Source organism: Peromyscus californicus, unplaced genomic scaffold (assembly GCF_007827085.1).
Source record: "Peromyscus californicus insignis strain IS unplaced genomic scaffold, ASM782708v3 Scaffold_14__1_contigs__length_90479793_seg_2, whole genome shotgun sequence".
NCBI classification, from domain to species: Eukaryota; Metazoa; Chordata; class Mammalia; order Rodentia; family Cricetidae; genus Peromyscus; species Peromyscus californicus.
The window spans coordinates 51,221,327-51,241,914 of NW_026294436.1; the positions used below are offsets into that span (position 1 = coordinate 51,221,327).

The 20,588-nt window shown below is 41.8% G+C and overlaps 1 protein-coding gene across 3 annotated transcripts in view; it reads right to left on the reverse strand.

Moving 5' to 3' along the window:
- Positions 1-399: 399 nt before the first annotated feature.
- Positions 400-20,588, reverse strand: part of Pou2f1 (POU class 2 homeobox 1) — a 155,183-nt gene continuing 134,994 nt past the window's right edge. For all 3 annotated transcript variants that reach the window (XM_052737481.1, XM_052737483.1, XM_052737482.1), the window contains 4 exons: positions 16,578-16,923; positions 13,528-13,616; positions 10,989-11,651; positions 400-10,583 (listed from right to left, as the gene is read on the reverse strand). In XM_052737481.1, the coding sequence (XP_052593441.1) occupies positions 11,341-11,651; positions 13,528-13,616; positions 16,578-16,923 (746 nt within the window). In that variant the 3' untranslated portion in view covers positions 400-10,583; positions 10,989-11,340. The remainder of the gene's footprint in view (positions 10,584-10,988; positions 11,652-13,527; positions 13,617-16,577; positions 16,924-20,588) is intronic.

Genomic DNA, 20,588 nt, shown 5'->3' on the forward strand with positions numbered 1-20,588 from the left:
CCCAACACCCCCAGTTCAGGGCCTGCTAAGAAATGCTAGAGGTACCTGGGCCTGTCGGTCCAATGGCAAAGCCCACAGATGGAGTTCAATCCCAGTCAGCAGCCACACGCACACACACAGCGAGACGGGAGCTTTGAGGAGTTCCCTGCAGGATCAATCAAGGGCCAGTGTGTTTGATCAGAGAGCACTCAGGTCTGAAGGAAACTATGCTACTCAACTCAGGGTTCCACTGAGGGTTGGCTACAGCTCACTAAGGGAGTCAGAGGGTAAGTATGAGGTGCTTAGATTCCGAGGCTCCCAGGAAGACCTGGGGGGAGAAATGATTTGGAAGGTCCATGTGAGTATTTGTGCAACAACGGCCTGTGTAACACCAAGGCACAGAGACGCCGACAATGTGAAAACACTTGGAACACGGTTTAATGTTTTACAACAGAAATGGAGCTGTGCAGTCACAGTAAGTTTGATATATATAAAAATTACAGCAGACAAATGCATCTACACAAACCCGCCACTTCATTCGGACTCACCGGCACCCACAGCACCTCTCCCAAGCCCCTGGCCCCTCTGGCAGCCCCAGAAGGGGAATCACATAAAGGGCACTTCTAAAGAGACAGCACCGCTCATAGTCCCCACCATTCCCCAGGCCTCTGGAGGGATCAGCTAATCCCCAACAAGCAGAATTGCTGTGTTTCAGGTTTCCCAGGGCCAGTGCTCCGAATTATCGGTTGATTTTTAGAAAATATTCCCGTCGGAGGAGAAATGGTTACAGGCGCCCTGGGGCAGTGAGGCTACACAATAGCCACCCAGACTGCAGAGTCATCTTAAGGAGAAATGCAAGAGGACACCCAATAAACTACCCAGGAATTGCCACTGCTTCAGTACAGCTGTTGGACAATCCTGGAAAGAATCATGTACATCATATTGTAAGTTTCCACAAACAGAACTCAAAGTCACATTTTAAAGAACACAAAGTAACATTTGGGAGGTCAAGGTGCCAATTCCCCTTGTGTCCCTCCCTGACAACAGTGGAAAAACACCCCTGAATCAATATTAATTAAAAGGGGGGAGTGGGGAAGTTAAGGTATTTAAAGACAGAAATAAACATCTTTAGAAAAACACAATCACTGTCTCTTTAAAACCAGACCCCAGCTGGGCAGTCATCAGTGACTCCACGCTCAAGTGGACACCGTGGAGATTATTATTGACTAGTATGTACACTCAGAACCTTTCATTTTTATTACGAACACCTAGGCAGTGAAAACTGTTATGTTAATACATACAGACACACCCAAAACATACAAAAATACTATTATTTCAAACTACCAAGAATAGGACAGCCAAGTTTTTCATGCTATGACTTTAAGAGCATTACACTGAAACAGACAAGAAGTTAAACGACATTTTTCTTTTAATATCCTGGAAATATACCAAAATATACATCTAAGCTTTGGAATTACTGAGGTTAGGCTAATGCAAGTGCTGGGTAATCGTACTTAATACACAAGTCTAAGGTTCTGCAGGAAAGAAATTGTCTTTGGTATCTGCATCAGGCTAATATTATTAACATTTGGATTTTGCTTTGGGATAGAGCTTGTATGACCCTAGAACCAAATACCCCCCTCCCCCAATCAACTGAGATTAAAAAGATCCATGTAAAAATCTCCTTCATTTCGACCCCCCACCCCACCCGCCCCCCAAGTTAAAAAGTCACAGGCGTTTGTTTGTCTACCTAGCACAAAGGTTATGAAATACAATGCATAGTTGCAGAGTGGAGCTGCAAAAGGAAACCAATCTACAAACAGAAAGGAAAGTTTGCTAATCGCTCTCTGTGTTTCCTCACAAATGGGACAGCCACTTCCAAGCAGTTCCAGTAAAGAAAAGAGAAAGAAGGCTCAGAAGGGCCCCTCGAGGGGGTGGAGACCCAGCCCCAGAGGTGAAAGCACCCAGCAGAGCAGCCAGTCCTGTGCCAGTGTCTTCAGCGTCCCCATTCTGTGGAGTCCGTGGCCATTCTGCAGCAGCTCCCGGCTCTAAGGCCCTCTGCTAAGTTCTGGTGATGACCCTGGTTGCTGTCAGAGGGGTTGTAGTGGTGATGGGCTTTGGGCTTTGGTTTTGGAAAATCTCATGTTGCCAGTATTTTTCATGTACGTTCTGCTCACAAGCTGGCAAGAGCCAAAACTACTGAGCAGGCACCTGAACAAAACTCTCACCTTGGAAAAAAAGCTTACTTGCCCTTTTGAGCTGGTCAGAGGTGCCCTACCTGCCCTCGGGCATGTCTCTAAGTGCCAGGACGCCACAGACTGGATTGAGGCCGAAGACTTCCCTTTTCTTTGGTTTTTTTGTTTGTTTTGAGTCTATACAATCATTAAGAAATCTTTGGTTTTGGCTGGAAATGGAAAAACAAAACAAAACAAAGAAACCACCCTCCCCTGGCTTATAGCAGCAGTGTGATGACCTGACCTGGTTAAGCTTTTTATTTCCCCCCAACTTTGGGGGTGGGGATTACAAGTTGAGAACTACATTCAAAGAAAAGGTTGAAAGGGCCAGGGATGCAGCTTCCAAAAAACCCATTGGATATAAGATTGTCAAATAATAATAATTAGTATTATAATATTATTAATAATAAACTTAAATACTTTTTTTTTTTTTTTGGTCATGTCACACAGGAAATGAGAGAAATGTCTATGCGGCAGTCAGCTTAAATGAACCTTTGGTGTCCTTTCTACCAAGTAAGTCCTGGCAATGAGCAGAACTGCAAGGCTCCGGAGGGGAAGGTCAGCCTGGACCCCACTTGGCAAAGGCAAGGACAGAAGCTGTTATGTGTCGAGCAGTTGGAGACATGGGGCAGAGCGGGAGGAGAGCTGGCAGTCCTTGAAGGCAAGGTGGTGGGGACACAGCAGACCCGGGAAGGTCCCCGACAACAAAAACAGACAGAAGATTGCAATGTGCCCTCAGTTTTGTAGTAGCTTCAAAGCAGAGACATTCAGAGGCTTAGGGTGGGTGGGTGGGTGGGCGTCTCACCCTAGGCGACAGGTCTTATGATGCTATAGGCCAGAGTTCAGTGCTGCTGAGAAGAGGGAGGGCAGACTTGGCAACTCTGGAGGGCTGAGAGGAAGTTAAAGCAAGTTACTTAGTCATGAGTTAGAAATGAGGTATACGACAGCTCCTGGACGACTGGTGGGCAGAAAACCCCACACTTACTCACCTAGCCTTCACTATTACCACAGAGGAGAGGAATGGCTGAGGCCTACTCTAGGAAGAGGGTACCTCCCTCGGTGAGTCCTCCTGTGGACTGAGTAATGCACACATTCCCATGGAAGCAGAGGTAAGGAGTGGAAAGAAGTCTTTCTCTCCCCATCTGGTCTTAAGAGGAGACACCATTTACCATTTATATTGTCTAAAGTCAATGCTGTAATATGGTCACAGTCTTGGCAAAGACTGTGTCACGCCACCCCCACACTGTTTGCGATTTTAAACCTAACCAGGCCAGCACTAACTAGTTGACTTCATTCTTACAAAATATGTGCCTTCTGCAGACTCACGTAGAAATGGAACCCAAGACACATGGCCCCAGCCAACCTACCACAGTGCTCCTAAGAGACACAGCCACACCCATGTGGGAAAATGCACTGTGTTTCCTCCTTTAATTTTCAGACCCCGAGCCACCCGCAGGGATGGATGGGCACTGACTGTCCATTTTTACCTAACAAGATTACATGAGGAGCTCCCATGCACAGACCCTTCCTTGTTGAAATAGCACTGTAGGTAGGTAGCTCTGTGCCTGTAGACCTTGGGGTACAGCGATGGATGGAGACCACCACCACTGCCAATGTAGGAAAGAAGCTGTGAGCTGCTTTCTGAGGTTGTGGTTACGTTAAACAGTGATGAACAAGTAAAGACAACATGGGAAAACTTCACAGCAGACCTCAGCTTCTCCCCTTTCCCCCCAGTGAATCAGTCTGGGGTTGTTAACTTTCTGACAGTGCCCTGGGTTTGAACCAGAAGGTGGCAAGGGTGGTGGAGTCCTGTGCAGTGTGGGCAGACTCAGGGACACACAAGAATCATAAACTGTTTCCTTCTCTGAACCCAGGAGCTTCACTTTCAGTCTTTTGAAATGATGTTCATGATGCATACATTGTTTTCCCACAGCATTTGTTTCAAGTGCTCTTACTTTTAATATCCCTATTACCATATAAACCTACCTAATGCTTTGAAAAGTCACACAACATTAACACTACTTTTACATTAATGTCAGAATAATAACAAGTAAAGCTTTCATCAAGTTTAGCAACCTGATCGCTTGTTGGACTTTTAGTAACGTGTCTTGTCCCTCTCTCCCTGTCTACATTTATCAACAGTATGCCTAAATAATGAACTTCTTAACTTCCCAGAGGCCATATCCTAAAAACACTGTGTCTTTTCCCTCTCTCCCTGTCTACATTTATCAATAGTTTGCCTAAATAATGAACTTCTTAACTTCCCAGAGGCCATATCCTAAAAACACTGTAGAGCAAACAGCTCTACAGGAGAGTAAGGAGACACCACTCGGCTTTCATGAAGTCTGTTCTTCATAACTGAATATTGACTGTTATCTAACAGGTGGGAGGGGCTAGTTTTATTTGTAAGAATTAGATAAAGGGAAATAAAAAAATCTACTACTATTTTTGCACTCCTCTGGTTTCTTTCTCGGCAAGAATATCACTATAATGCTGAGCAATTCTACCCACGTTCACAGAGCAGCAGGGAGGGATAAAATCAATCTCTTTCCAAAGACAGAATGACCAATAAGACATCTTTCAAAAAGTGAGGAAGGCGTGAAGGAAATGGGAAGAACAGAGACAAGGTAAAGCTTTTCCCAACGTTAGCGTTTTGCTCTACCCTCTGACTGTTTGGAAAGCTTTACAATAAGCAATGGTATAGCAGTGTCTTTGGTATCAAAATCAAATCTCACTCAAGTTCTGTGAGATGGAACATTTATTAAAAAAATAATTGAGATATAGTTTGTATCAGAACTCAGGGAGCCAAGAAAGTCTGTCTCAGAATGAGGGGAGAAAGGTTTTTATTTTTTCCCTAAACCAACATCATCTCTTTCTTCTTCTGTCTCATAAACCAATCCTTAAATGCCACACCTTATTACAGGTGCCAAGTGTGAGGTTAGCTTTAAACTTCTTGATTTGAGTTTTCTTTTGTTTGTCTTTTGGTCTAGACAGAATTATCCTTGGCATAAGAAAAGGAAATAAGGTTTTAAAAATATCGGACGACTACTAGCACAGCATTCACTAACGTGACAGAGGATGACTGATTTCACCTTAATTTTCCTAGATCAAGATCTATCCCTTACCTCTCCATCCCTCTCCCATTTCCTTGGGTACATGTCTATCTGTCTCCTTTCATCTGCACACTGGACATGCACACATCCTTCCTTCACCTAGGCTTTAGCTATGTACGGAGGTAATGGATCATCAGGAGAGGCCAGCAGGTCTGGGGGGGCGGGGGGCGGGGCATGGCAGCCAGATGCGGAAAGGTTGCAAATCTGCCCTTGGGCACCCTGAACCTACTGGACACTCCACATGTCACCTTCTTGCTTCTGCATACTATGCTGCACGTCAGATGACAGAGAGGCCTCAAACCCCCACCCAATCATAGGGAAGATCAAGTTTCCTTTGGCAAGACAGATATAAAGAAAAACAAACACATACGAGCAATATTTTCCTTCTAACATAATCAATTTCTCCTTTCTCCCACTCCAACCCTCCCTAACCCTATAAACAGGATCCCAAATACATACAGCATCAATTATATTTATCAACCATAATAAACATTAGTTCAACTAAATACTACAGCTAGAATTATTTCCACTATTTATAAAGTTTTTTTTTTCCTTTTACTTATTTGGCTTTTAAAGTCTAAAACCAGTTCTGCAACAACGCTAAGCTATGCTGAGGTATTTTATGAAGGTGCCAGAAGCTGTTACCCACGAGCATTATTCTCACAGATTAAGGTACCACCATTCAAAGAGAGAAAGAAGGAAAGGAAAAGAGGTGAGAGATCCAGATCACAGAGCTGACACATGATTCACTCAAGCTCACTGCTTTAGTCAAGGCCAAGAGCAGGAAAGTCAAAATAAGGAACTACTTCGTGACTAGAACGTCGCTTAGAGAAGATCCTAGTCACAAATCTTAGAGAAGATCTCAGATACTGGGTGCAGCCTGGACAACTTCTGAGGAACAGGTTCCCTGACTCCTTGTAGAACCTTCCACCTACTCTCCATGGATGAAGACGAGGAGGCGGCACAGAGGATCCCATTGGCCTTTAATAACGAAAGCAACTTAGTTATGCCTTTTCTATTTAGGCCTGTGTGTACATTGTGGGTACATCATGTAAACCTACAGTGGCTCTTAGTTTCAGAGAAATAGCAGAGAATTATTTTTTCCTCTTCAAAATTGAAAATAATATTAAGTCTTATTTTTAAAGTATCTGAAAATAATTTCAAAATAGCCAGGGACATATTTATATGAACAATATAACATGGTAAATGCTGTTCATACCCACAAATCAAAGTGAACTCATAATGATTATGAATAAATTATTATATCAATTTCTGCCCACTTGGATAATTATGGGTTTCAGGTCTTTTAGTATTTTCTGCCCATTAGTACTGTAGTCTTTAATGTTTTCAGTTCTAATAAGTACACTTCATGTTCATCAACTTCAGAAACTAATTTAAGGTTCCTGCTGAGTTGCTAAGGCCCTTCCTTCTTTACCAAGTGCTCAGGTTGTAGATTGGTCTGTGAGTTCCTCAGGGCCAGGGCCAGCTCAGGCTGCCAGCAGGAAACTGTCTTCTGCAGGCTAGGGTGGCATTTCTCCCAGCTTGGGAGGAACACAAATGAGTGTCTAATGGCTTCCTGTTTCAGTGATCTTATTTCTCTCTTGGTCAAGGAAGTTTGGTGAGGATGGCATGGCTTGAGAAGAACTTCAGACTGTGAACTATAGTATTCTTTCTAACATAATATCCCTATATTTACAAATGTACCTGGCGCTTCCAGCAAGTTAAATGTTATCTTTTAAGTTGAACTGAAATACTGTCAAGCAAAAACCTGTGCTTCTGGATAAGAAGAGATTATTTCCCCTATCTTCCCAAATAATTGCGGGATAGATAATAGATACAATATTAAAGAGGTATAATTGTGCTTTTTCCCTAAAACAAATGAATGATGATACAGAACAAATTGGCAAGATGATCACACCCAAAATCTTTTAATTGATATTGTCCCTTTAAAAAATTTCTAATAAAGCTTATGAAGTATAAATAGGTTGGTCCTACACAAGATAAAAGCCGGATTCCTTTGGTTCCATTCTGGAGTAATAAGTTACATAAACAGGATGGTAATGACCTTCCTGACAATAGATAAAAGGAAATCAATGGGTAGGAATAATGTTTCCTCATTCTAAGGAGCTGCCTATAGGACTTCAGAGACATTCAAGCTAACAGAGCACTCTACTGATTCCTAGAACAGTAATCTTGCTCCTGTGAGAAGCCTTATAGATCTTTCTGTTGTCATTCAGATTTACATAGGGAATAAATAAAGTTTATGCCAAACCGCATTGCTTTAACAGGACTAAACAATTACATTCACTACTCTCCAGGGAGGACCCGTTATTACAGGCAAATACAGTATCCCTAAAAATGCATTTAAAAATTAGTCTTTGGTTTACTATGTGTTAACTAAATTCAGGGCTGAAATAAAGTGTGCATAAATGTCAAGGGGAAAAAAAGAAGAATGAAATAATGAGTTGTAACAACCTATCTGGTGTTTCTTCTGGAAATGCAGAAACTCAACCCAATGCCTTTTATTCAAATGACCCCTTTAGTTTCTAGACACCCTCGTAAAAGGCAGCTAAATGTTTTAAGTCTGGTACTTTAGCTTAAAAGATAGTTTTTTGCTAATTCAAAAAGCATTTGAGATCATTAAAAAAAAAAAGGTGGTATCAACTGAAAAACAGCCAAGGTGTTTGTGAAGCGGTGTGACTGACAGAGCACTGAGGAGTGGTGAGGACTTTCAATTCAACACCCACCAGCGGGTGTTAGTAGTGTGTCATGTATACATGGAGAAAGTACCTTTCACTTGACAACTTCACTGGGAATATATGAAAAAGGAGAGGAAAAAATAAAATTATCTTTGTCTCAAGATTTTTTTTTTTCTTCTCAATACGCATTTACGCTGGCTTTGAGGTCTATCCTCAAATGAACTACATAAAAAGGCAGCATTCCTTTCTCAAACCAGCTAGAAACTACAGACAAAGGAGGGGCTGACAACCACTGGGCTGCCATTTAAAGCTTAGTATCGTCTTTAAAATCCAAGTCTGTGGGGAATCTTATTTAGGAAAAAGATTCTTTTCACCATATAGGACTAAGCAAAACAGTCTTTCTCTGTCCTTTTCAACTCCCTGGGCCAAGTCCCTTGAGACTCTATATTTCCTTTGGTAGCAATTTTGGGAATTAATGCTATAACTTCTAATCTGGTATGGTGGGTAATCGATATTTCTCTCCCTGAATTCTTCCCCCTCCTAACTCCCTCACTGCCAAGGGAGAGGATTCTCTGCTAGGAGGAGAAACAGTATTGACAGCCCTGTAATCACACGCACAGACTAAGGTTAGAGTTAAGTCCAGGTAAAAGATTAAATTAACAACAAAGAGCCGACGGGGAGGAGAGAAGTTATTAACTGACACAGCCTTTCTATTTACACGCTGACCTAAACAAACTAGCTAAAAATCAAGGTAACGTCTGCCCAGAGGATATTACAACTTACCAACATAAAAGATTAAAAACAAGCAGCAACTTTCACATAAAATTAATCAAGGAAAATGAGTAAGAAATTGTCAGTAGCATCTATCTCCTCAATGTGTTTGAACTGCACATCATAACTAGTCCATTAGTACAGCAGCTTGCTAAAAATTGACTTTGGTTCAAGCTTAGTTTAAAGAACAAAACAAAACAAAACACCCACACCATACAGGACAGGTGCAGAGCACTTGTTAGTTCCCCCGCTTGCAGTTCACTGATTTCTAGAGGGAGTTTAAGTAAAGTTAAGGGTAGGAGAAATTCGGGTGTAAAAATTAAATATCCAAGACAGAAACCAAGGGAACTAAAGAAAAACTTAAAGGGGGACCTATATGCTTCTGACTTTTAATATTAACATGACCTTCTTCTAACTGAATCACAAAGAAAGATACACATTTGTGTCTGTGTTACTGTCTTTCTGAGCAACAGTGGAGACAAATGCACAGAATCCAAGCTTCCCATGGACACGAAGCAAACAGAAGGAAAGTCACCCCAGCTCAGTGCAGACCACCAGAGACCGAAGCAAGCACCTCCGACACCAATGGGGACCTTAACTCCAGTAAGGGCAACTTAGATGAACTTCACTGCAGCGACCCAGCCATTGGTGAAAATTCTGGCACAGATAGTATAATAACAGGGCATTGTCAAAAGGGGAATTCACTCTCTAAATTACCCTCATCCATCTTCATCCATTTTCACAAGCTCTTCCTTTTCAATGGGCTCATTTATGTAGTCTAGAAACACCCTGAAAACAATTACAGGAGCAGATCACTTTTTCACACCCAGTGAGAGATGCGTGCTGTCACCAGACCCACCTAGCAGCACCATAACACTACCAGGCTGCAAAGTTCCTGCTCGGCCTTTCTCTGAGGGTCTATAGACTCCTTGCTCAGTCAGGAAAGTACCTCTGTCAGTCAGAAAACTGAGGAAAATCTGAGGCTTGGAGGAGCTTATGAGCCACTCAGTGGACAGGAAGTCTGTGACTCTAGAGCAGTGGTCCTCAACCTTCCTAAGGCTGCGACCCTTTAACACAGTTCCTCATGTTGTGGTGACCCCCCAACCATAAAGTTATTTTCACTGATACTTCTTAACTGTCATTTTGCTACTGTTATGAATTATAATGTAAATGTCTGATATGCAGATGGTCTCAGGTGACCCCATGAAACAGCTGTTTGACCCCCTAAGGGGTCGAGACTTTCAGGTTGAGAACTGCTGCTCTAGAGGTAAAGGTGGCAAATTCAGACTCTATAGTGACTTTTTTGGGATATGTAACTAGTAGAAAACAGTCAAACAATTTCTTTAGAAAACAAAGAAGAGAATTCTTTCCCAATTTCAGTAAGTCAATTTGATCTTGACTAAGAAAGTCAAAGGAAGTTTGGATGGAAAATCTCCATAAAATGAAAACAAACCAACAAGCAAACAAACAAACAAACAAACAAACATCAACAGTAGGAGCATTTTTTTTAAGAGATAGAAATCAGGAGAACCACCAAGTCAGGTGTCTGCAGTAGTCTTTGCTCTTCGGAACCAAACCCTGCCCTGCAACAGGCACAGCTGTTCCCATTCAAAGTAGCAGAAAGCAGCACTGTTGGGCTCAGGGCTGCTGGATGATTAGGGGAGTGAGCGCTACAGTTCAGCAGGAATTCCTTCCTACACGAGTACTCCAAAGGCACCACCTGATGGGGAGGGTGTGTGGAGGAGGAGTGTTTGCACACACTGCCTTCAGCTTCTGCACCAAGCCTCCTGCATAAGTGGCAAAAGAAGACCATTTTCTAGCACCTCTGTAAGAGTCATCAAGGATAAGGAAACCAGCAAGGACATTCCTGGAAGTTAAGAACGCAAGTCTCCCTTTACCCCCAACCCTCCCTCCCCACAGTGTGGGAGCTCACTGAAATAGGATCCAGGAGCAAGAGATAAACATGTCCTATATATATATATATATAAACAATAACAGAGATACAGTAATACAGGCCTGCCTAAATTGTACCAGTTAAGAAAAGGAACCCCCAACACAATTGATACGATTATAAACACCTTGTTATGACTTAATGGCCTGTACAACAGACCTATAATAATGATTTTTTTTTTAAGAAAAAAAAAAAAAAAACAAATAAGAAACCCCTTCCTCTATTGGAACTGGTAACCCACCTTAGCTTGTCATCATGACTGCTGGAAATGATAAGTAGTCCTTTCATTTATTTTTGTCCGTCTGTTTTTGAATTTTTGTCTGTTTTTTTTTTTTTCTTTTAAATTTTTGGTTAGAAAGTTCTCCAATCCATGAAGCAATCCTGAAAAGACACTGTTTTATTATAAAATTAGGCAAACGATGTCCTGTCTCCATTTTTTTTTCCTGGTATGTGTATTTTTTCTTCTCTCCATGTCTCCCTCATCCTCACAACACGGTGGGGGGAAGCCGATCACACTTGTCAGTTTCTCCACAGCTGGCAGCCCATCATGCTGTGGTGATGAAGGCCTGGGGCGGCCCAGCTCTGCGCCCAGCTCACTGTGCCTTGGAGGCAGTGGTGGTGGTGGAAGCAGCCCCACTGGCAGAGGCTACTGTGAAGAGAGAGTTCTGGATGGACTCAGCAGAGGTGGAGGAGGCATGAAGGCTGGCTGCAGGTGCGGAGTTCCCTGTGGAGGCTGCGGCGGCAGAAACCAAGCTTACTGGGTTGCTGGTGAGCAGAGAGAGGTTCTGAGGATTCAGGAACAGAGGGGCAGTCACGATGTTTGGGGCTCCTCCTGCATTGGCAAATACCAGGTTCCCAGTTGCATCCAGTGACGTTATTGGAAGAGAACCACTAGAAGCAAGAGCTATAGACAAAGACCCCAGAACAGAAAGAACATTAAACTTCATCCTGGAGAAGCCAATAATCCATCAGCAAAGCTCTACTCAGCAGCAGAGAGTAGACCCCTTCACTGGTTAGTCGCTTCTAATGCTACACTTCAGACATCAACTCAAGTTTATTTAAAATTCTGAAGCATCTAAAGAACTGAAAAGTCAGTTTAATGAGTATAAGCAGGACAAATTAATGAAGAGGAGGTATGAGAACTGTGTAATGAATCAATCATGTTTCTATCTTTTAAGTCTCAAGTTTATATATTTCCTTTACTTACAAGAATTTGTTAAAACCCAATAATTTTGTTTTTTCCCAATGGAATTGATTTAAAACTACCTCCATTCAAAAGACTACTAGTTAAAGTGATTGTTAAAAATATATTTTGCTTTTATCAACTCAACTACCATTATGTGACATTATTTGACAAAACTTCATATAAGATGAAAGCCATTTTTCCAAAGGCTTCAGTCATGAAAATTTACATATCACTAAATAAAGAAAAGGGCATGATTTAAAAATTTTGTTTTTGTACTTCCAGAGGCAGAACATTTGACTCTTATGAACTGTGCAAATAATACTGTTTATTATACAAGGAGATACAACACACATCGCTGTGTGAGTGATCTAAGGCTAGGATTTGGTAATTAATGGAGCACAATTTTTCTATGATGCTTCCCCACAGGACAAATCACTGAAATTTTATTTCCAGCTGAAGGGAATACTTAATTTTAAACACGAACATACAAACAATACATAACACTGAGCCCTGGTGCAGACTAAAGCATTCTTGGACTCAAGGCTCAGGGTCACAGACTGATTCTACATCTTTCTGGTGAATGTTCTATAATCACTCATGCCTTGGGAAAGGCATTTTGCCTTTGTGATAACCCTGGAGGCCAGATAGTCCCCCATGTTGGAAAAAGGGACTTATACCAAATATTCTAAAGGATGCCTCTGCACAATGAAAGCACTACACATCCATCTAACCATCAGTCCAGACAGAAGAAACCAACAAAACAGCAGGACAATCTAGGCTACAATTTGATTTTTGTCTGTAGTTTAACAATGCCTACAGTATATGGTTAGACATACCACTCACTGAAACGTGCCAGAACTTGCCAGCTTGTTTTGGGCCCCAAGAATTCTTGTTTAAGTACAAAGTATTTTAAGAAAAAACAAAACAAACAAACAAAAACTCAAAAACCTCTTTCATTCAAAATAGGAGTTTTCTCCAAATCATGTAATAATAGGCATCTTTAGGCAAAAAGCTTAGATCTTGAACAAGGCAAGGCAGATCCTTTATTGTATGAGTAAGTATCACCTTAAGTAACATGAGAAAGGGCTGATATGGACCCCAATGGACTTGGAAAAGATATTATAATCCAAAAACATATGTTCTACACTGATAGGAATATACAGGGGACAAAACCTAACAAAAGTGAAAAATATCCTGGAGATCTCTACCATTCCACACGGCTATCTTCAGGTGGGGACAGAACTGGGGAGTTTGACTTGAAGAACCTTGCCTGGAGCTAGGTTAACATCAGGAGGAAAAGAAATCTACCTCCAACTCTATTCACATAAGAAAGTAAAGTCCAGATTTCTTGGAATATACCAAACTAAGTACTGTTTGTTGTTCTACCAAACTAACCTATACATTCTTCTTCTACAAAACTTTTTTACAGGGGCGCTTTCTTCATCTTCAGGAGTAACTTAAGTCAGCATTCAACTCTCTCTCCTTCTCACCTTACTCTCTAGCAAGGCAGGTAGCTTCCACTACACACACACACACACACACACACACACACACACACACACACACACACACACACGGAAAAAATGCTACTGACCTTGAATGGTAGCCAGTGTACTGTTGCTCATTAGGGCTGGGCTGAGAGCACCACCCAGAGTCCCCGGATTGAGACTGAGTAAGGCACCGCTGCAAGTGCAAAAGAGGAGTCACTCTATGTCATGCAGACATCCCTGTCCGTCTGACAACACACCCAGATTGATAATAAAATAAGGAAGATAATAAAGAAAACTTCAGCTTAGGAAAAATATGGGTATCTTTGTTACTTTTGTATACTTTCACATGGTTCAGTTAGTGCTTCCAAGTTACTACTTCTTTGATGCTTACTTGTACAAACAAGGTTATGATCTGCATAAAATATAAAACTTTTAGTCATTCTGACTTTTCTTTGAATTACTTCATTCATTTAACTGGAAAGGGTAATCTTTCTATTTGACAACAAAACATTCATTGCTGCTCTATTCATAATAGCTAGGAAATAAATGGCATTAACATAGACTGATGAAAATGACACTGGTACAAACACACAATGGAATGTTATCGAGCTGTAAAGAAAACTGAAATCTACAGGTAAATGGACAGAACTGGAGGACATCAAGTGAACAGCATGGGCCCAGAGTGACCAAGGCCGCGTGCTCTTTCATATGTGACTCCTAGTTTTGAATCTGTCGCTTATGTTTACCTTGGAGTAACTGTAGGTCAGAAAGCCTGAAAGGGTCCATGAGAGGGAGAAGACAAGAGGTCTTAATGGGGTAGGAGATATGTGTGTGGTATGAAAAGAGGAGAGAATTACGGGTTGAAGGTTTGAACATAGACGGCGTGAGGGATGAGGCAGAGAAGGAAAGCAGGTCAACAAAAACTAAGGATGTATGAAAAGCCTTATGGAAACCCTCTGTGTATAAGCTAATTAAAACACATGATAAAAAATAACAGAAAGACAGGCAGTAGTGGTGCACGCCTTTAATCCCAGCACTCAGAAGGCAGAGGTGGGTGGATCTCTGTGAGTTTGAGGCCAGCCTGGGCTACAGAGTGAGTTCCAGGACAGCCAGGGCTACACACAGAGAAACCCTGTCTTGAAAAAACAACCCCCCCTCCCCCAAAAACCCCAAACAACAACAACAACAACAAAAACCAGAAGGAGTTTTAACAGAGGTACCCTCCATGGGTGGACAATGTTGTCCTCAGAGGATAGATGATTAAACAAAAATCTAGGTGCCATTCATGGGATCCTTCCCTACAAGTTATCAGTCTGGGAGGCTCCAGAGGCCAACCCTCTAAAAAAAATAAACAAACACTATAGGCTATTGCCATTGCTCTCAGTTGCCCATCATAACTAGATTGTAAGACCCTATTACTGAACATACATGTACTTAGGTTGCAGGATATAGGAACATCAATCTGGAACTGACCAGGAAACTTCCTCCCTGCTGGCTAGCTTTCACAGTGCCAAGAGGTGCTACACAGGCAGCTGGGGGAGAAAAGAGATCACTAGTCTTACTCAATGCTAGATCCTGTATGTTACAATACTGACCCATCAGGAAAGATGTACCCATTGGTACAACAGTGGTATGACTGCTGTAGGGTAGACAACTGATTTCTGATTTGATTTGAGACTTGTTTATAGAAGGAAATTTACACCTGGTACATAAATCTAGTCAAAAGTCCATGGGTGGGGAGGTCATGGGCTAAGGGATGGGGGTGGGAGCAGAAACTAACTATTGTTGTTTTGTTAAATGGTTACAGTGAACTGCCTTCTAAGTATTTATGTTAATACTTGCAGATCTATGGATGCTTTCAACCCAGGTCAGAGAAGTTTCTTTTTGCAATGGATAAGATTAATGTAGATCCACAACTAGTGAAATTGTTAAGAATAAGTGACTGTGGAGTATGCAGCCCTAAATAGGACATCTACATCAAGCCCATCTTCCTAGCACCAAGATTCAGAGAATACTGAGGAAGCTGTGTCTTACAGGAAGGATGTACGAGCTGGAGGCTGGGGAGCACTACTGTAAAATGCTCTTCTAGACATGACACAGCAGTTGCACTCAATGACTGCTTAACCGGGTGTGGCTACCTGAACAAGACCAAGCCAAACTACAGTGTGGATAGGGAAGGGCTCCAGAGGCTCCTTCCCTGGCTGAGGAGCCATTGGCAGTTGATGGTTGCTGGAAGAGGGAGAATAATTTGTCTTTGTGGGGGTCTCACACTAGTAGGTTACTCATGCTCTAGTGGACGTCTCTACACTCACATGCACAGAGGCAGCACTAATTTGACTGGCTACTTGAAGAAAAAAAAAGACATGAAACATGAAGTTGTGTGTGGGAGAGTTCAGGGCAGTTTGGGAAGAGTGATATGATCAAAATACATTGTATACATGTATGAAATTATCAGAGAATAAAAACTATATGAAAAATACATAAAACCAGACAGACTTCACTCCAAGTTTTACCCCTTTTTTGAGAATTAGAGTACGCAAGCTCCACTTTACTGAAGAAATGAAGACTAAGGAGGATTCTGAGCTTTCTCCTGGCTCTCATCACTGAGTTACTCACGGACTCAGTCCTGTGTCATCCTGTGGAAATGGTAGTGTGGCTACTTAGAAACTTAAGTTCACATCTATACTCAAAGAAGCCTATCTCAGATTTGCTTTTCATTTAAGATAGTAATGGAAAATCTTTCCTATGAGTTGCACTGATGGGTTCCTAGTTCTGTGTGGTGTTTTGAAAGAAAATGCCCTCCCCGCCAGCAGGAGTGGTACTAATAGGAGGCGTGGTTTTATCTAAGCAGGTGTAGCCTTGTAGGAGGAAGTGTGCCACTGTGGGGGTGGGCTTTGAGGTCTCCTTTGCTCAAGCTATGCCCAGTGAGGTAGACAGTTCACTTCCTGTTTCCTGTCTATCAAGAAGTAGAACTCCCCAGCACCATGTCTGCCTACATGCCACTATGTTACCCTCCAAGATGACAATGGACTAAATCTCTAAAACTGTAAGCTAGCCGCAATGAAATGTTTTCCTTTATAAAAGTTTCTGTGGTCATGATGTCTCTTCACAGACATTCTGTTTTGGATGCAAATGAAATGGGAAAGATTCTTACCCAGCAGCAAACTGTGAGGGTGCCATCAGGCCTGGGTTGAGTCCTGCAGCAGCAGCCATGGCAGCAAGACTGGCATTTGCTGGCAACTGTGCAGCTCCTTGGAGAGCAGCAGCAGCTGCTGTTTGCAAGCCAGATGCTGTCACCATCACCTGGCTGGCCCCGAGAGGGGAGGGAAGAGGCGTGGAGGTGGTCTGTGTTGTGCTGGTCTCACTGGCACTAGAGGCCTCAGAGGTGGAGGCTGAGGCAGAAGGGGAGGGACTCAAGGAGGGAGATGTGACTGCTGATGAAGCAGGGGGTGCTGTGGAAATCACGGTGGCTGTGTTGTTGGATGTGGTGTCTGTAGTGCCTGAAAAGAGATTCAGATTAGGAAATGACCTTCTGTAAATGGGTTTAGAAAACTAGTCATTTCAGTATCTAGAATCAAGGGGATGATTAACCTGTCCATTAATCTTTAACTGCTCCTTTTTTTAGTAACCTAGTTTAGCATTTCTACAGAAAATGATTAATAATAATAATAATAATAATAAACCATTTAAAAGCCAAACTATGAGTCCTACTTTTAATAGATAAGAGCAATAAGACAACTCTGAAAGAAACAAGTTTTTTTCCCCTCAGCATCCATTTTCTACTAAAAAAAAAAAAAAAAAAGCAAATGGGGGCTGAAGATATGGCTTGGTGGGTAAGAGCACTGGCAGAGGACCCAGGTTTGATCCCAACACCAACATGGAAGCACACCACCATCTGTAACTCTAGTTCCAGGGGATCTGAGGAGGCCTTCTTCTTGCCTCCATGGACACCAGACACAATACACCAGTGTCGGCATTATTAAGCCCACCCTTCATTATTTCTTCAGTAAATCTACTGGCCCACGCCCCGCCTGTGCACCTGCTGCTGTGGTGAACCTGTCCAGTAGACTCAAAAGGACTTCCCCAATGCATCCTCTTCTAAGATCTAGCCCCTTGGTCTTATAGGAAGATAAATGTACTTTCCTATTTCTCTTCTACAGGCAAAAAGTTTCAAGTACTTTCAATCTTTTCTTGATCAATTTTTCATTTTATGAAACCCAATTTTACCTGAAATTGCCCATTTTCACAAAACCTCAAATCTTGAGGTCAAAAGGCTTACACTGATTATTAAACTTTACTCTTCACTGTATAATCAAATAAATCAGCATCTTGTTATGTCTTGTAGGCTTACTAAGGCAATCCCAACCAAATCAATGCATTTAATCTAGGCTGGGAAGTGATGAGTTCAGAAACTATGCAGCATTTTTTTTTTCCTGGTTGTAATACACTATCCACATCCTAGGTAGCATCTCCAATTTGAGTGTCATATAACCACTATGACATAAAACACCAACGTGATCTTTGGATGAATCCTCCCAGCCATGGAGTCATGTTCCAATTCATATACTTCCTTTATGATTCAAATTCTTGGCAATTTAATTTACCCAAGCACTCTATGTGGAGAAGCAGGTTTAACAAGATGCTCTCACACACCTTATGGGGCACTCAGTAGACGCTAGAGCCAAGCACATGGAGGATACCTAGTACCTCCTCTTGCTTTCCTTCCTTTGGGGAAAAAAAAACCCAGCTTATTGAAGTATGACTTATATGCTACAAAACTTGCCCAATTTAAGTGTAAAGTTTAATAACTTTTTATCAATTTCCAGAGTCCTTTAACTATCACACAATCCAAACTGCAACACTTGTACCAGCAAAACCCAAGATCCCTCATGCCTGCCTGTAGTCACCTCCCAAGACTACCCTGTCTGCATAGGTTTGCATTATGTTTTGACATTTCACATACACGGATCTGAACAATATGTAATTTTATGCATCTTAGCCTATTATTTCCAAGGTTTCACAACACTTAGATTTCCGAGGATGAATTCTATTCAGTGGTGCAGATATGCTGTGTGGGCTCTGCTTATCTCCAGTTTGGGTTTGTTATAAATATGCACACACATGCAAAAGTTATAGTGTGGATATGTTTTCATTTCTCTTGAGGAAACTGTTTCATTGGATGATATATTTATGTTTTTAACTTACAAAAAAGATGTTAAAGTGTTCTCCACAGTGATTATATATACCACTTTACATTCTCACAAACCAGGCAATATGAACTGCAGTTTTTCTGATCCTCAATCATCTTCTGATTGCAGACATTTTATAAAGTATGTTTTTTTTTTTTTTTTTTAAAAAAAAAAAAAGATTTAGCCGGGCGGTGGTGGCGCACGCCTTTAATCCCAGCACTCGGGAGGCAGAGCCAGGCGGATCTCTGTGAGTTCGAGGCCAGCCTGGGCTACCAAGTGAGTTCCAGGAAAGGCGCAAAGCTACACAGAGAAACCCTGTCTCGAAAAACCAAAGGAAAAAAAAGAAAAAAAAAAAGACACAAGCTCCATTACAAACATTTCTTCCAGTCTTTGTCCTGTGTTTTCATTTTCCTCAAGATGTCTTATACAGCACAAAAGACTTTACTTTTCATGATCTTCAATTTATTACTTTGTAATTTTTTTTTTTTTTTTTTTTTTTTTGGTTTTTCAAGACAGGGTTTCTCTGTGTAGCTTTGTGCCTTTCCTGGAACTCACTTGGTAGCCCAGGCTGGTCTCGAACTCACAGAGATCCGCCTGGCTCTGCCTCCCGAGTGCTGGGATTAAAGGCGTGCGCCACCACCGCCCGTACTTTGTAATTTTTTTAATTGTGTGTTTGTGTGAATATGAGTGCAGATGCCCACAGGTCAGAAGAGGACACTGGATTCCCTGGAGCTGGACTTACAGGTGGTTGTGAACTACTCACCACAGGCACTGGGAACTGAACTCAGGTTCTCTGCAAGAGCAGCAAGTGCTCTTGACTGCTCAGTCATCTCTCCAGCACTGATTTGTTTTTTAAATAGCCTATACTTTGGGTGTTGTATCTACGAGCCCTTTGCAGTACAAAGTTAGAAAGACTGTCTACTACTTCTTCGAAATTCTATGGACACATCAGACATCAGACCCATTTGAGTTGCCATGTACAAGAACCTACAATGGTGTTTGTGCAGTTTGACACCCAACTGTTCCAGAAATATTTGTTAGTGGATCTTTTTCCTATTAAATTGTCTTAGCTATTTGTCAAAAATTAACAGAGTATAAATTAAAGCTCCCCCGCCCCGACAGCTTTGTGTCATGTAATCTACTTTATGAAGAGTTTAATCTTGCCTTTATTTCTTGCATCTTTATAATCAGCTTTTGAAACCTGGCTATGTATATCCTCTAAGTTCATTCTCCTCAAGTTCTTTTCATATATATTTAAAAATATATCCCATTTATATTATTTTAGAATGAGTTATCACTTTATGTGCTGGAATTATGACTGCTGAATCAGAAATAAATAAATTAAGCTAGAGACAGACAAAATCATTTTAAGAATGCTGGAGTATAAAATGTCTTTTAGAATTTAATTTCAGGCTGGAGAGATAACAGTAAAATATTTGCCAAACATGAACACCCAAATTTCATTTCCTGAAAGTGCATGCATGTGTGCCCCCCTGCCCCCTCACCTCCACCCCAGGTTGCCAGGTATGGTGGTGTGGGCTTCTAATTCCAGTGCTGGGGAGGTGGCAGCAAAGCCCTGGCACTTGCTGGTCAGCTGGCTTAGCCAAATTGGTGAGCACCTGGTCCCAATAAGAGACTTGTCTCAAAACACAACACAGAGAGCTGTGGGTCCTGAGGAGAACATCTGAGGCTGACTTCCGGCCTCCACATGCATGTGCATCAGAATATACATATAAACACACATGCACAAGAGTCTGGCTTCAGCTACCAACTAGTCTTCGACATACATTCTGCATATATTATTTTCTTAATATCATTTTGAACCACTTTCTTGGAGTACATACAACTGATGTCATGTTGCTTTCCTATCACACAACATTAGCATATGCAAATAAGGACAGTTTAATCCCCCCCCCCCCCCCCCCCCCCCCCCCCCCCCCCCCCCCCCGCACTAAATTGGCTGTTACAATCTTAAT